Source organism: Podarcis gaigeae (assembly GCF_964106915.1).
Source record: "Podarcis gaigeae genome assembly, chromosome: 2".
NCBI classification, from domain to species: domain Eukaryota; kingdom Metazoa; phylum Chordata; class Lepidosauria; order Squamata; family Lacertidae; genus Podarcis; species Podarcis gaigeae.
Genome location: NC_139679.1, coordinates 74,502,705 through 74,518,395, shown reverse-complemented (window position 1 = coordinate 74,518,395; position 15,691 = coordinate 74,502,705). Strand labels below are relative to the sequence as shown.

The 15,691-nt window shown below is 40.7% G+C and overlaps 1 protein-coding gene across 8 annotated transcripts in view; it reads right to left on the bottom strand.

Moving 5' to 3' along the window:
* Positions 1-15,691, bottom strand: part of RAD54L2 (RAD54 like 2) — a 74,868-nt gene that overhangs the window by 23,352 nt on the left and 35,825 nt on the right. For all 8 annotated transcript variants that reach the window (XM_083726490.1, XM_083726489.1, XM_083726494.1 and 5 more), the window contains 3 exons: positions 5,939-6,137; positions 3,832-3,971; positions 2,336-2,470 (listed from right to left, as the gene is read on the bottom strand). In XM_083726490.1, coding sequence (XP_083582616.1) covers positions 2,336-2,470; positions 3,832-3,971; positions 5,939-6,137 — 474 coding nt within the window. The remainder of the gene's footprint in view (positions 1-2,335; positions 2,471-3,831; positions 3,972-5,938; positions 6,138-15,691) is intronic.

Here is a 15,691-nt window from a genome sequence, read left to right as displayed (position 1 = left end):
CTAATCATGCTAACAAACTTAGTGCAGGCATACCCAATAAATGAATATTAAACTATCTTGCAATTCTTTCATTTTGCTCTACTTTCAACTAGAGTGAGATAAATGAGAAAAAAGAAAGAAAATGAAGACACATGAGCACTGCTTTCATGAAATAATTACAGAGTACGTGGAGAGATCAAGTAAAAGACAAAGTGTAATTTTCATGTCAGTGATTTTACAGATGCAAAAATCAGAAATAGATATCCATCTACAAGTCAATCTATTCATTGATATATTGTGGTGCTGTGCAATTTGAAGTTGGTCTCCTCTCTACTGCCACACAGGCCTGGATCAGAATCTTTGACTTTTGGCTCTTGTTTAATTTCACCCCTGCTGGATTGCTTCCCACTTGATTCAAACAAAAGCAGTTCGATGAAAGACATCAATTTAAGGTTATGATTTCTTGGTTATTCACAACAACCAAGTTTAGGTCTCAGAAAAGCAAAAGACCTATTGAGGCAATGCCAGTTTGATACTGAATGGAACAATTTGCCTGCAATAAGAAACTATGTCCCTGGTATGACTGTTTTTCAACTAGCCTCCAATACAATGCTGGTTTATCTACATGATATAGTGATTCTAAAATATAGACCAGGCTTCCTCAACCTCGGCCCTCCAGATGTTTTGAGACTACAATTCCCATCATCCCTGACCACTGGTCCTGCTAGCTAGGGATCATGGGAGTTGTAGGCCAAAAACATCTGGAGGGCCGAGGCTGAGGAAGCCTGACATAGACCTTTCTTGAGTGCATGACGAAATGTGCTACTTTCAGCAATATTTGATGGTTGCTTTAAGAGAACTTCCTTCCATAACTGCATGTTCATGTGGTGATGGTAGTACAGAAACAGTGGCCCATGCACTGTTGTTTTGCTCTTCATAGAGAGACATATGTAAAGAATTAATTACCCCAGCACTATTATCTCAACTGAGGCATTCAGCTGAGATTCAGCTGGTTTTTCCTTGCAAATCAGGATAATAATAATAATAATAATAATAATAATAATAATAATAATAAATTTTATTTATATCCCGCCCTCCCCAGCCGAAGCCGGGCTCAGGGCGGCAACAACACTAAAACAGTACAACATTATAAAAACATTATAAAAAGTAATTAAAATCAAAATTGATGGCAACCATAAACTAAAGTTTTGTAAAGATTGCCAAAGGAGGGAGTCAGGCTGCGCCCTGACCAAAGGCCAGGTGGAACAGCTCTGCCTTGCAGGCCCTGCGGAAAGATGTCAAGTCCTGCAGGGCCCTTGTCTCTTGTGACAGAGCGTTCCACCAGGTTGGAGCCGCAGCCGAAAAAGCCCTGGCTCTAGTTGAGGCCAGCCTAACCTCTCTGTGGCCTGGGACCTTCAAGGTGTTTTTATTTGAAGACCGTAAGTTCCTCTGTGGGGCATACCAGGAGAGGCGGTCCCGTAGGTACAAGGGTCCTAGGCCATATAGGGCTTTGAAGGTTAAAACCAGCACCTTAAACCTGATCCTGTACTCCACCGGGAGCCAGTGCAGCTGGTATAGCACCGGATGAATGTGATCTCTAAGCGAAGACCCCATAAGGAGTCTCGCTGCAGCATTCTGCACCCGCTGGAGTTTCTGGGTCAGTCTCAAGGGCAGCCCCACGTAGAGCGAGTTACAATAATCCAGTCTGGAGGTGACCGTCACGTGGATCACAGTGGCTAGGTCAGGGCGAGAGAGGTAAGGAGCCAACTGCTTAGCTTGGCGGAGATGAGGGTAAGCTAGTGACAGCAAAAATTATATCTAATGACATTAAGATAAGGGCCACAACTATGCAGTTTTCAACTGATTTTTAATTTTAATTTTGTTTAGAAATCGTACCTGTTTCATTTGTATTTATATATATTTGTACTTTATAAACAAATTGCAATGGCTGGTGCTTTTAAATTTACTATGTAAATTTTACCTGTTAAATTGTGTTCATGTTTGCATTTTTGTACACAAATTGCAATAACTAGTGGCTTATGCAAATAAATATGGACCTACATACATTATGCAACTATCAACTCTATAATATATTAAATATATTCATCTATAAACTAGTCTGGATTCAAACTACCCATGGGTGGCACTCTATTTACAGAGAGCTCTGCTGGAGGAGATGAGGGATATTCACCAATTCCCCCTTCTCAGCGTCCTCACACACACCCAGCTTTTTAGAGGGCTGAGAGACTCTCTGGAACAGCATTAGAGGTGGGGCTGGGGCTGCATGGAGACAGGGGATACGAAACTGTTGTTGGGCACAGTGAGAGAATGTCAAGTGATTACTATCTGTTCTTACCATCTTTAATGCTATGGAGTCTTCCTTTGGAGTCATCCTCACTGCCACTGCTGGTGCTGTCTAAGCAGATGACGTCTTCAGATAATACTTGAGGGGAAAGCTGAGCAACCTCTGCAGTTCTTAAAGCAATCTCCTCTAAACCAAAACAGTAAACAATAATAAATAATGCTAAACAACCCAGAGTGAGGAAATGAAACAAAAAACACCCACCTCATTTACTTACCTAAACACTACTGACTTAACTGTTTGTTTGTTTTTTGCTTACCCAAATTAGATCTGATATACAAATTTGTTCTGAAATTAACACTGCTTTGTTTAACTTATAGGTAGATCGCTTAATATTGTTTTTTTTTTAAAAAAACCGAATAAAATGTTTTTCTGCAATTCCAGAAAACCTTTTTTAAAAGGTAAAATTCTAAGTATGGTTACTCAAAATATTCTATGGTGCTTACTCCCAGGTAAGTGTGCAAAGTACTGTGGCCTTAAAAACAACATTAAGCCGTTATTTAAGAACAAGAACAGGCAATTGCATAAGAAACTGCTAAAATCTTAAGAAGTAGTAAACAAAAAAAGGATGTTAATTACTTTACCACTCTTTCCTTCTTCTCAGCATAACCTGAACTCACTCTGAATAGCTCAGCATTAGATGGTACCACAGGTCATTACTTTGACCACAGAGATTACAAATTCACTTACATTAAAGATGATGGTAATGAGCCCATCTTTTATTAACAGTAAGCCTTACTTAACATGAAAAATAGTTGTATAACATTTGACAGGTATACAACCACGCTAAGAAACCACAAGGAATGATGTACTGCAGCCATTCCCACGGTACTTGTGTAGGCGTTAAAATATCAAAGTAAAAAAGTAAAAAGATAAAGGACCCCTGGACGGTTAAGTCCAGTCAAACTTGACTATGGGGTCAAGGCTGAGGGAGGCAGTATTGGTCCACAGACAGCTTTCCGGGTCATGTGGCCAGCATGACGAAACTGCTTCTGGCACAACGGAACACCGTGACGGAAGCCAGAGAGCACAGAAATGCAGTACCTATTTATCTACTTGCACTAGCATGCTTTCAAACTGCTAGGTTGGCAAAACTGGGACGGAGCAACGGGAGCTCACCCCATCGCAGGGATTCGAACTGCCGACCTTCCAATCGGCAAGCCCAAGAGGCTCAGTGGTTTAGACCACAACGCCACCCACATCCCTAGGACTAAGGTGACTTAGATTCAAATTCAGCCATCAAGCACAATGGGTGTTCGAAGGCCAGCCAAGCCTATGTTCACAGGGTGAGGATAAAGGGAGGGGGGTAGAAACCATGTATGCCACACTGTAATTGCCTTGGAAGGAAGGAAGGTGAGATATAAATGCAAAGAGTTTATCTAAGCCTTCTTTGGAAGTTTAGCAAGTTTAGCTTGGGGGGAGGACTGAAGATAGTACTTGTCCTCAGGTAGGTTTTTGGTTCAGAAGTAGTCACCATCATCACTCTTTACCTGGGAGAAACTCTAAGGGTACTGTGGGGATGCTGGCTTGATACTCCTTCCTTTGCTGCTCAAGTCGCTTCCTTCTTTCCAACTCCTCCTGCTGGGCTGCTTTTGTCACAGCTTCCAACTGGTCCTCCCGCAGTAGCTTCCTGAATGCACAAACAGAGAACATATTACTCCTAAACAAAGTTTCTCTATGCAGCTTCTGTTAGCTTCGTTTTGCCAACTGGAATTAAAAACAACAACTGGTGCACAGCTTTTTCAGAAGGAAAGTTACAGGAAGGCCCAAGAACACCACAGGTGTCTCTATTTCAATAGAGACAATTCACTTACAGCTGCAGGGCAAGTGTTTAATTTTATACTAGGAAGGGGCTGGCATTGAAGAGATTAATATATCTGATTCTGAAAGTTTTAATTGAAAGGTTGAGGGAAATAAGTTGCTGGTAAGTATGTGCTGTACTCAGTGGCGTAGCGTGGGGAGTGTAGGGGGCCCCGGCCGCACTGGGCACAACATCTGGGGGTTAGGGTTAGGGGGCGCAAATTACTTGCCTTGCCCCAGGTGCTGACAACCCATGCTACGCCACTGGCTGTACTACAGCAGCTTGAAGCAAAGTATGCATGCAAGTTAGAATATACAGGAAATGGGTCACATTCACATGTCTTCAAGTTGCAAAGAGGTAGAAAACATTTTGTTTTAAAAATAAAAGGCTAATATAAATACCCCAAGTGGTTTGACATTTGAAGTATGGCATGGCTTCACAGGGGGCACACTGCTAAACAGGGAGGGGGGAGATCCCTTTGCTATAAATAAAGTTATCTAAAACAGAGAGAAGTAGCTTAGGACCTATGTGGTGTAACTGGTATATATAGCTACATACTTTTGCTGGCCTGGTAACTCATCTATGAGCTTGTCATTCCAGAAGAAAAGGCAGAGGGAAATTTTGGTGTTGCCGGATATGGGCCACAGTCCTAATGCTCTCTACTATCAAGATTATTACATTGGTACTTGGTTTTAGAACAGCTTAGTTTATGAACAACTTGGAAATAGAACACTGCAAACCTGGAAGTAGGTGTTCTGGTTTGTGAACTTTGCCTTGGAAGCGGAACATGTTCTGCTTCTAATCAGAGGCTTCCTGTTGAGTCTGTTGGCTGTTGAGTGTCAAGCACCCAGGCAACACAGAGGTGATATTTGGAGCTTTTGTTTTTGCTATTTTTTGCGTTTTTGTTTGTGTGGCTTTTTTGTTTTTTTGACAGTGACTTGTTCTTTGTTTTATGGGACTGACTTGTGACTGTGGCTTGGGACTTGTTTTTGTGACTGTGTGAAACCCAGTGCAGCTATTGATTGATTGATTGATTGATTGATTGTATGACTGCAGAAATAGATAAAAGCCCCCCCATCCAAACAATGACTATCATCAGTGCATGTAAGAAGAATTTTTTTAAAAATTGTTATCCTCTTACATACTGTCTTATTTGTTTTATAGTACAGTACATTGATTATTGCTTTCATTTTATGAATCAATGGTTAGATAGTAAAATTCATGTTAAATTGCTGTTTTAGGGGTTGTTTTTAAAAGTCTGGAATGGATTAATCCATTTTGCATTACTTTCTATGGGAAAGCACACCTTCGTTTTAGAACGCTTTGGTTTTGGAACAGACTTCCGGAGCGGATTAAGTTTGGGAACCAAGGTACCACTCTATATTGCTGTGGATAACACACCTGCCAGAAAAAAGAATCTCAAAATAATTTTTAAAAGCATGTAATACTAATTAAAGCTCCAAAAGTGCTGTTGGTTCAAAGGAAAGAGCATCAGATTGTGCCACTCTTTCATGGGATTCTGCAAGAACAGTCTCAAGGAATCAACCATCAATGATCACTTTATCTATATGCCTTCTAAATTTGCCTTTCAATATTTTCCTTGTAATAACCACCAAACCTGCGATCTTCCCCTTCAGTAGTATCATTTCATTTCCATTTTAGCATATGTCTACAGCTCTTGAACACACTATCCTAAATTGGGTTCAAGGGACAGTAATAAACAACACTGATAATGGCAATCTGTTAATTATTACGATACTTAAATCCTGTACACATTTTTTAAAAATGCTGTTCACCTTATGTTCCTCCTCATGTGAGAAGGTTTCTGAGCCCTCTTCTTTTTGGTGTCCTCAGAGGCCAGGCTCTTGTGCTGATTCTGCAACAGTTTCTCTGCCTGTTCACTCTGAGATGAGGTAGTTGAAGTAGAGCGTTGCCATTCCCCATCTTCACCATGTTGAAGATGATCACTGCCAAACACCGCTTCATGGGACTGGTCTGAAAGAAAGAAAGTTAGAGTAAGTTGTACAAAATCAACTATTTCTTTCTTTCTCTTTCTTTCTTTCCTTCCACATGTGCTAATTCAAACCAAGAAGTCAAGTAACTTCTTGATCTTTATCAGTCCTTAAGATGCTGAAAACCCCAAGTTTCTAAACTTATTTTGTAGACACCCTCACTCACAAAAGAAATTGAGTTCTGGCAATAGGTTAGACATTTCTGACAGCTTCCACATGGTCCAATGCCACTTGAGCAAAATGATACATATGTACCTATGCGTGTGTTGTTTGTATGTATATAAATACACACACACTACACATGGGAACTGATGCAATTACTATGCCACAGTTACCTCTTAAATAACCATGATATCCTGCCTGCTGAGGTTTTTTTCTTCCTTTTTCTTTATTTTATAAACACATACTGCTGGAATGGTGTGGAGTTGAACTATGTTAGGAGTGGGGAACCTCTGGTCTGTGGGTCAAGCATGGCCTGCTAAGCCATTTCTGGGAAGCCACGCAACATCATGTGTCAGGTACTAAATAGGGCAGGACATCAAAGGAACAATCAGAGGTTTAAGTGAGCTCCCAATTTGTTCCTTTGCTGGAGCAAGGCTTGCTCCCATCCATCCATCAGCTGATGGGCCATAGGAGAGAGGCTTCTTCAAGGAATAGGAAGCAGTTTCCTGAATGGAACCAGAGGTTCAAAGAACAGCCCCTTGAAAGCCCCTTTCCAAGCAGCCTTGCATTACTCTTTAACACTCCAGTTTTCAGAGGTTTAACAAGCTGCATGGAAGTCAACACACAAAAGAATGTGAGTTTAAGGAGCAGGTGTCACTATGACATCAAGTGACTGACCACCCACCTGCCAATTCGGGCTTGCCAGGGTTTGGGGAGACTAAGGTCTGGACAGAAAAGTTCCTCACCCTTAAACTATGTGGAAGCAGCTCCACTTCCATAAATGTTACATTTGAATGGTCACATGTGGACAACTGTCATGTGTTAAAATAGCAGGACAGAGGCTCACTGCATGCTGAAAATCTGTTTCATAAGCCAAAAAACTGGTTGATTTGGACTCTCAGATCGTACCTAAGGACTCAGAACCCCTTCATATCATGGCAAAGCATTTTAAATGAAATGATCTAAGTGCAAACAGCACCTATTTGCTCTATAATTTTACATTCCTACAAGGAACAAGTGCAGCTGAACCAAACCTGACCTCTCCTCTCCTCTCCTCTCCTCTCCTCTCCTCTCCTCTCCTCTCCTCTCCTCTCCTCTCCTCTCCTCTCTGCTCTTCTCTCTCTCTCTCTCTCTCTCTCTCTCACACACACACACACACACACACACACAGAAACACATACAGAGGAAGCAAAAGCTAGGTCATTCCTTGAACTTGATACATTTTCTAGTACAGACACCGCCTTTAGGGAAGCATGCGGCAACATAAATGTCACAACAAACAAGCCCACAGATTGCACTCATTTACCCCAAGGAATCCCAGTACTGGGAAGAGAGTCTAATTTCTTGGAAGTTATCAGACTAGAACTCTGCTACCCATGTTAAATAACATTTCTCTGGAATATTAAGTCAAAAAGTATGGTAATATTATACAAAGTTATTTTACACCCATGGCTTTTCCCTTTCATTCACAATTATATAACTAGATCAAAAGATTGGATAAAATAGGGCAACAGGAAGCAGCAATAGCAGCACACATGACCGTATTCTGCAGGATGAGTCATTAAACCAATGACTTCCCCAGAGTCAAAAACAAAGCCATAGTTCATGCAGAATTCTGAAGGGCTGAAGAATCCAATATTAGAAGCAGACAGCTACAGCTAACACACATTCCCTTCACATATTTTATTTAATGAGTATTTTCAGAAATCAGAAATACCGGTAGGTAAAACCCTGGGACCCAGTAAAATATTTGTCTTGGTAGTTCTGATCCCTTCTCCTGACCGTGATGAAATAATAGCAATAAAAACCAAAAGGCTATACAGTGGTACCTCGGATTAAGAACTTAATTCGTTCTGGAGGTCCATTCTTAACCCGAAACTGTTCTTAACCTGAGGTACCACTTTAGCTAATGGGGCCTCCCGCTGCCACCACCACACAATTTCTGTTCTCATCCTGAAGCAAAGTTCTTAATCCGAGGTACTATTTCTGGGTTAGCGGGGTCTGTAACCTGAAGCATTGGTAACCCGAGGTACCACTGTACCTACTTCCCACATGCACATCTCTTCTCTTCTGTGCAACCCCGCTACCCATGGTCTACCAATTTCCTGTTCACCTGGAGTGGGATGAGGGAACAATTGCCTTCTGTGATAGTAACCTAACCAATGGGCAGCCACAACTTCTACAAACACACAAACTTCAAAACTTTTCAACTTAGATCTCCTATCATTTTGTCCTTCCCAATATACTGCTTTTCCATCATTTTGCCCTCTATGGGGTGAATGCTTATTAGGGCAAAAGTAACCTCTACCTGACAGTGGATCAGATACAACATGTCAGGTGCATATGTGCATCTTTAACTACTTATCTCAGCTTTATGCCTAAAAATAGGTCCTGGGTAAGGGTTGGTTCAGACGTCCAGAAGAATGAAATGACAGAATGCTACTTCAGATTGCAGGCACAGGGAAATCAATTTTTTAAAAATAACTTCTCAAGGTAAACATTACAAATAACACAAAGCTCCTTGCAACTAGAACAGCAAGAAATGGGCCATTTCTCTCACTGCTATCTGCAAGCTTGAGGGGAGAGAGAGTTGTTTTGTGCTTCTAAGGAGTTCTTTATATTGAAGAACATTTAAACATAGTGCTGACTGTAGTTTAAAGTGGTACAGCCTACATTATACTACTACATTCTACTGTATAGGCCAAACCATGTAATTCTAGCCCCTCCTGCAGCACCTTGGTTGGTCAAGGCAGCAGTGCCAGGTATGCTTTAGACTCTATCAATGAAAGAACTGTCTGTGCTGTCAGTGAGTCCCACTTGCAAAGGAACAATTGGGAACCAACTTCAAGCTCCCAGTGGTTCCTTTGTAGCCATATCCTTACTTGCCCTTCCATCAGGTGTGGGGTGGATGGTTGTGGTTTGGGGAAAATGGCATTGTCAGCCAAACGGTGACCTATGCCTGGCCTAATTAGACCCGTGGACCAGAGGTTGCCACCCCTGCTCTGGAGTGTGTCTCAGAATCCTCTGCAACTCAAAATTTGTTTTTTATTTATTTACATCACTTGTATAAGACCTAATCAATCACACCCTCCGGGAGGTTAACAAGAAAAGTTAAAAACCATTTAAAAATAAATAAAAACTTACACCAACAATAAACAGAATAAAGCCAGGCTCAGTATAAATCTAACTAAATCTAGCAAAAAGCAAAACATATGAGAGCTAAAGAAAAAAGCCAAGCCTATTAAAATGCCTGGGGAATTTTTTAAGAGGCTTCATGTCCTGCTGAAAAGTCCATTATGCAGACCCTAGGAAAGATGCTCTGAGGAGGTCATTCCATATCTGGGAGGACGCTGTTGAAAAGGTCTCTGGTATCCACCTGCCATACTTCAGTTGGCAGGGGCACCCTGAGACGAATTTCACAGCCAACAGCTCAAACTGCAAAGGGTTTTCAACTTCTTTTCTAACCCTCCAGTACTGCTTTAAATATCTCACTTGAAAAACATACCTGTCCACATCCATGCCATCAAAAAAGAAATTAGGCTGGTAGAGCACTGAGTGTAACAGATTTCTTGTCTATGGTTCACACAGTCCACTTTGGCTATAATACCATTAGCTATTTTAAAACAGCAGCCCCTACATGTCACAATACCTAAGGTACTGGATGGACACACACATAAGGGGCAGTAACATACTATGTCTTAAACAGGGATCAATAATAACTCAACTCCTGACTCAGATGTGTGCCCCATATGAATTAGTGAAAAAGAGGAGTGGCAAAAGCAGAGACAACCATGGCATGCATTTTAAGACAATCAAGTGTGGGATTCCACAGTGAGAGGAATCCGGCCCCAAACAGGGAATTTAGAATATTTATTAGCACAAATAGAGAGGTATTTTGTTGTCTGTATTACACCAACTGAGATAAGGCATTCTAACCTCCTGCACAACCAAAAAATAAAAATGTGTGCACAAAGTGAAAGGAAATTTCCCTAGAAGCTGCTCACCTCACTGTTGTTTAAAGAAGCTGCCATCAGAGGAAATTTGCTCTACACCATTAAATGAAGAAGTTGGGGGTTACCAGAAGGAGAAAAATACATTTCCTACAACATCTCCTGCAATATGCAAATGTATGAAAATCCCTGTATTGAACAAAACGCAGACTAGAAATTAGGAGAACTTGAATTGCTCCAGTGACAAATTCTTTGCAAAAACAAGAAGAAAAGAGAAACCCAATTCACGACTGACCAAAGATGTGAAAACAACGCAAGTGTGACTCTTCTAGGTTCTATCTGCACAAACAAAATAATCAGATAAATTCACCTCTCACTAAGGATGGGAAGGGAGAAGTCCCTGTGCCAGACCCTAGGAGTGCCAAGTCTGAAAACCTCTGAAGCTTTTATCAAGGCAGCTAATTAAAGAGCAGTCTCAAGCCTTCTGGCAGTTCTGTAGCTTTAGGTCCCTCCCACTCTGGAAAGGCCTAACAAAGAACTAATTACATAATGATTACATAAGATGACACACCTACAAAGTCCAAATGCACTGACAGAGCTACTCTTTCTGAGTATCATAGAAGGCAATAGGACCCAGATAGATGTATTACTCCTCTGTACATGGAATCAGAGCACCATCCTCAACAACCCCTCATACAGAAAAGGAGTTCTAGGATTCAGAACGAGTACAGTGGTGCCTCGGGTTACAGACGCTTCAGGTTACAGATGCCACTAACCCAGAAATAGTACCTCGGGTTAAGAACTTTACTTCAGGATGAGAACAGAAATTGCTTGGCGGCGGCAGCAGGAGGCCCCATTAGCTAAAGTGGTACCTCAGGTTAAGAACAGTTTCAGGTTAAGAACGGACCTCCAGAATGAATTAAGTTCTTAACCGGAGGTACCACTGTACACTGCTTTTGCCTACACTTATCATCTCACTGTCACTTCATTTCCTTTTTGCCAATTATTGTCTTCTCATTTTCATTCTCACTCTTGTCACACTTCCACTTGCTTCCACAACTGTCAGAGACATTGTCTGCTAATGCTACTTTTTATGACTCTGATTCCCACACAGAAGAGCAGCATGTGCATTTTTCAAGAACTTAGCCAAGAATGAATCCAAGGGAAAATAATAGCTAAAGTAAGATGGTGAGGGAAGAGGCAACACCAAAAAAAAGCAGGAAGCCCACATTTAAAAAGCAGCAGCAGCAGCATACACTCAGAAAATCTGGAACATCTAAAGGCCAACCTCAGTGACAGGCAATTTATCTTCTAACTCCAAGATTATGCAAGCCAACGAAGGCACCAAATACTCACGAGCTCTTATTCTGGCCTCGCTGCTGTACACAGTAAAGAGGCCTGAATTACATAAACACTAAAGAGCACTTATATAAGCTTTTATGAACGTGTCTCTAAATGACAACACTCACAAACCAAAAGGAGAAACCAGGTAGCTGATCTTACTAAGTGTTAATCATATATACACAGTATGGACCAGGGCAACAGAAAAGAACATTATCCTCATCGTTTTTAGCCAGCACTACACCTTTTTGACTCAGCAGTAGGAAACATGTTTAACAATCTGCAAAACTAATTTTTATTCTCAGCCACAGGACAAACATTCTGGGATATTGTTGAATGCAGTGTGGTTAATTACTTGTCTGCAAAGCGATCTGAAAGCCACATGTGGCAGGAGAGAGATAAATGGGGGGGGCGACATTATTCTGCTACCCTACTAAAAGAAACAAAAACACTACAACCTTTCCTACTACTATCTAAAATCTAAGCTCTCCCCCCCCCCCAAATAAAACCATGTCACACATACATGTCTGAATTGGGTAATTAAGTCATCAGTTAAATACCAGAAGTCTGGAAATTTCCACTTTCAAATTTACAGCAATTAATTTGCAAACTGACATTTCTGCTTCAGTCATCTCACTCCTCTACTAACAGAGATAGGGTCACAGTGACCTAGAATATTTTTCAAGGCCTTCTCTGCTAGGGAATTTCAACAAGTGATTACTTTCATCAGATACACAGGAAGAATAAGAAACTGTACTTTCTGGCTGTTAGGTAGTTTTCCAATTACCCAGGCTAATTCCCCCACCCCCCAAAAGAGCAAAGTGCTATGAAAGGACCTGTTTTGCCTGAAGCACTTTCCAACTTCTCTCATATTAGAAGTCACAAACATTCAAGTTGGGGCTTACTACCCTCTACAAATAGAGTATTTCTTCCAAGTGCTAAAATAGTGCACCTAAACTAGAAACATTCTGGCTCCTGTAGCCACATGTTGTAGATGCCTCCTTTGCTGCATTAGTGCAGATGCTATTATTATTTCTCTAGATCAACTAATATTCAGGGTCTGAAGAAAGGAGACCGAATTGTGAGGGGGGAGGTATTTTGTATTATGCAATGGTTACATAAGCTTTCATTTTCAGTAGGCAGTTGTTACAAGTCATAGTATTTGTTTTATAGTAGATTTTTCAGGGTGGTTAAAGGCAAAGAAAGGCCTCTTGGTGGCTTTGGAAATGTGCGGCACTAAGATGGGAAAAAGACCCTCTATTGCACACTCACATTTTGCTCCCAAACCAAGGAATCTGACACTTGACAACTGAGAGAGCTGCATGAAAGATAACATCAAGCAGTCCCTCCGTTATCAAGCGCCCATCTTCACATTTTCATGGCGAAAATTGGGTAATGTGACTTCGAAATCACTAAATCCCAGCATTATTCTTTAAACTACTTGCAGTTTTTAGGTGGAATTCAAGCTGCAATTTATTTGATGTTCTGTCTGCACAAGCATATCAACTTGCCAGGTGGCATGGTCACCCCTCCCCCTTGCTGTTCTGAGGGCTCTCCCAACCCCAAAATTCAGGGGGGCACAGAGCGGGGGAAGAGGGGAAAACCCCATTGTGCAAGTAGAAGTCATCATATAGAGTTTTCACTGATATGTCTGTTAGGTGAATCCTGCCCTTTGTTAAGGGCAAAGATTACAATATTACAGCTTTGCAGTTAACCATTCACATAATGTTTCTTTGTGGGGAGGTATGCTTTCAGGACACGCTACTTAAGTCCCTCTGTTATGTACCCATGCCCAGCCCATATTGTTACAATCACCATATGTAAGCATCTATAAATTACTCTATGTGGTAAGCCGTTTTTGCAGTGTGGAAAAATGTAGCCAGTAATTAAGCTTTGAGCTGCTACAAAAAACGACACAGGAGCCACCACATTGGAACATGCTATTGTATGGAACAATCTTCAAATAACATGCATAACCTTTCAACTGTAGCCAGAGTTGTGATAAACAATGCCTCAAAGGCAGATGAAAACAGGGAGGTTTTCGTGATTGATGAAATATTTGTAGTTAATGTTATCATTGAATGTTATCATTAGCATTTTACGCTTCTGACAGTTTGAGAAACTAAGGCACTATGGCCAACTGATATCTTTTAAGACCACAAAGCCAGCATAAAGTTTGAAGAACCATGACTTCGCTTCCACCCCACCCCACTTTATATTAAAAACACCAGATCAAGCTTTCTTTTCCCCTTTCTTCTTTTCTTTACAGGTTGCTTCCCAAGGGGATGCGAATGAGTGAGGGAAAGAAATAACTAACTTAATTGCCGTTTTCTTTTTCAAGATCAGTGAGAATTCCTCTGAAGTTAAGCAAGAAAGGCTAGTTTCAGAGGAAGATAATGAACATAACAAGTAGCAGACCCCCCCAAAACAATAATGAATGTTTTCCTAGATCAAGGTTTTCACTGTGCAAGTTAAACAAAACAAAACAAAACAAAACAAAACAAAACAAAAACAGTGTTTGAAACAACCTGGGTTACTTTTCCAAAAAGCAACAACAGAAAAACAAATGAACACCATAACGGCATTCATGTCTTTTTCTGCACTGTCTTCTCGCTTCCATCAGGAACATAATGTTTTTCTTAATTTATCAAGTGAGTTTCTTTAAACTCTGCAATTTCAGGATGATTCCAGCAAAGAAATATTTAAGGCAACAATTCACTACTTCACCACATGGTGGAACAACAAAAGTTTGCAACACAATTTGCAGATCCCGAAGCAAGGTACCAGATTTGTTGTCCAGGCCAGCTAACTAAATGAATATCCCTTATTCTGCTGTACCGCAGTCCCACAAAATATAGTGGGTGTTCAAACTACTAGACACCACAGCCAAGTAGTCCTCTTTTTAAAAGGAAATTGATAGCAGAAGATAGTGAGGCGTGGTGTTAACACATAATCTAAGTGTTAACACCACGACTCACTATCTTCTGCTATCAATTTCATAAAGCTGTAAAGTGAACCTGATTAATCAATAAAGATTATTAAAATCAAGTGATGAGGAAAGATTTATTGGAAGTATTGAGCAGTGCAGACATAGAGCTGAGGTCAAATTCAAAGCCTACCAGACTTACGACTTTGTGCAAATTACCTGGCCTATCTGCACAGCAGATTTCACATAATAAAATGGAGTTAATAAGCGCTCTGTAAGGTATAGCCCAGGGGTAGGCAACCTAAGGCCCGGGGGCCGGATACAGCTCAATCGCCTTCTCAATCCAGCCCGCAGACAGTCCGGGAATCAGTGTTTTTACATGAGTAGAATGTGTGCTTTTATTTAAAATGCATCTCTGGTTTATTTGTGGGGCCTGCCTGGTGTTTTTACATGAGTAGAATGTGTGTTTTTATTTAAAATGCATCTCTGGTTTATTTGTGAGGCATAGGAATTTGTTCATCATTATTTTTCAAAATATAGTCCGGCCCCCACATAGGCTGAGTGATGGTGGACCAGCCCACGGCTGAAAAAGGTTGCTGACCCTGGTATAGTCATATAAGGCAACAGAAGACCTCCTCAAAAGAAGCAACAATTTTTATTACACTGTGATAATACATACAAATTAGATAGTTTGATTATAATTTTCATATGCTGGTTCAATGTAAATCATTAAGTGCAGACCACTATTTTCATGTTGATTTATCACTACATTAATGAATACTTTTAAAAGTCCATTGTAGTTTAAATTTAGTGTCATATATGGACGTGAGAGGTGGTTTAAAACTAAACTCATTATTCTACATGCATTAGAGGGGATGCTCAGGGTTTTGCTCATGAAAATTTTTCCAAAAAAGTGTGTCTAAAAAACTTTTCAGTTAGACAGTAAAATAAAGCCGCAGAATCGAAAGCTACTTCTTACTGCAGAAGAAATGCTCAGTCAAGTCCTTGCAGCTCAGCATGGTCTGTTAGACTGTTGTGTTATGCAAAGATGAGACAGCAGTAATTAGTACTGTACTCCAGTGGCTCCAGTTTTAATCTTTTTTTACAATCTAATTAAATTTCTCATTCCCAGAAATCATGGGCCTTCAACATTTATAA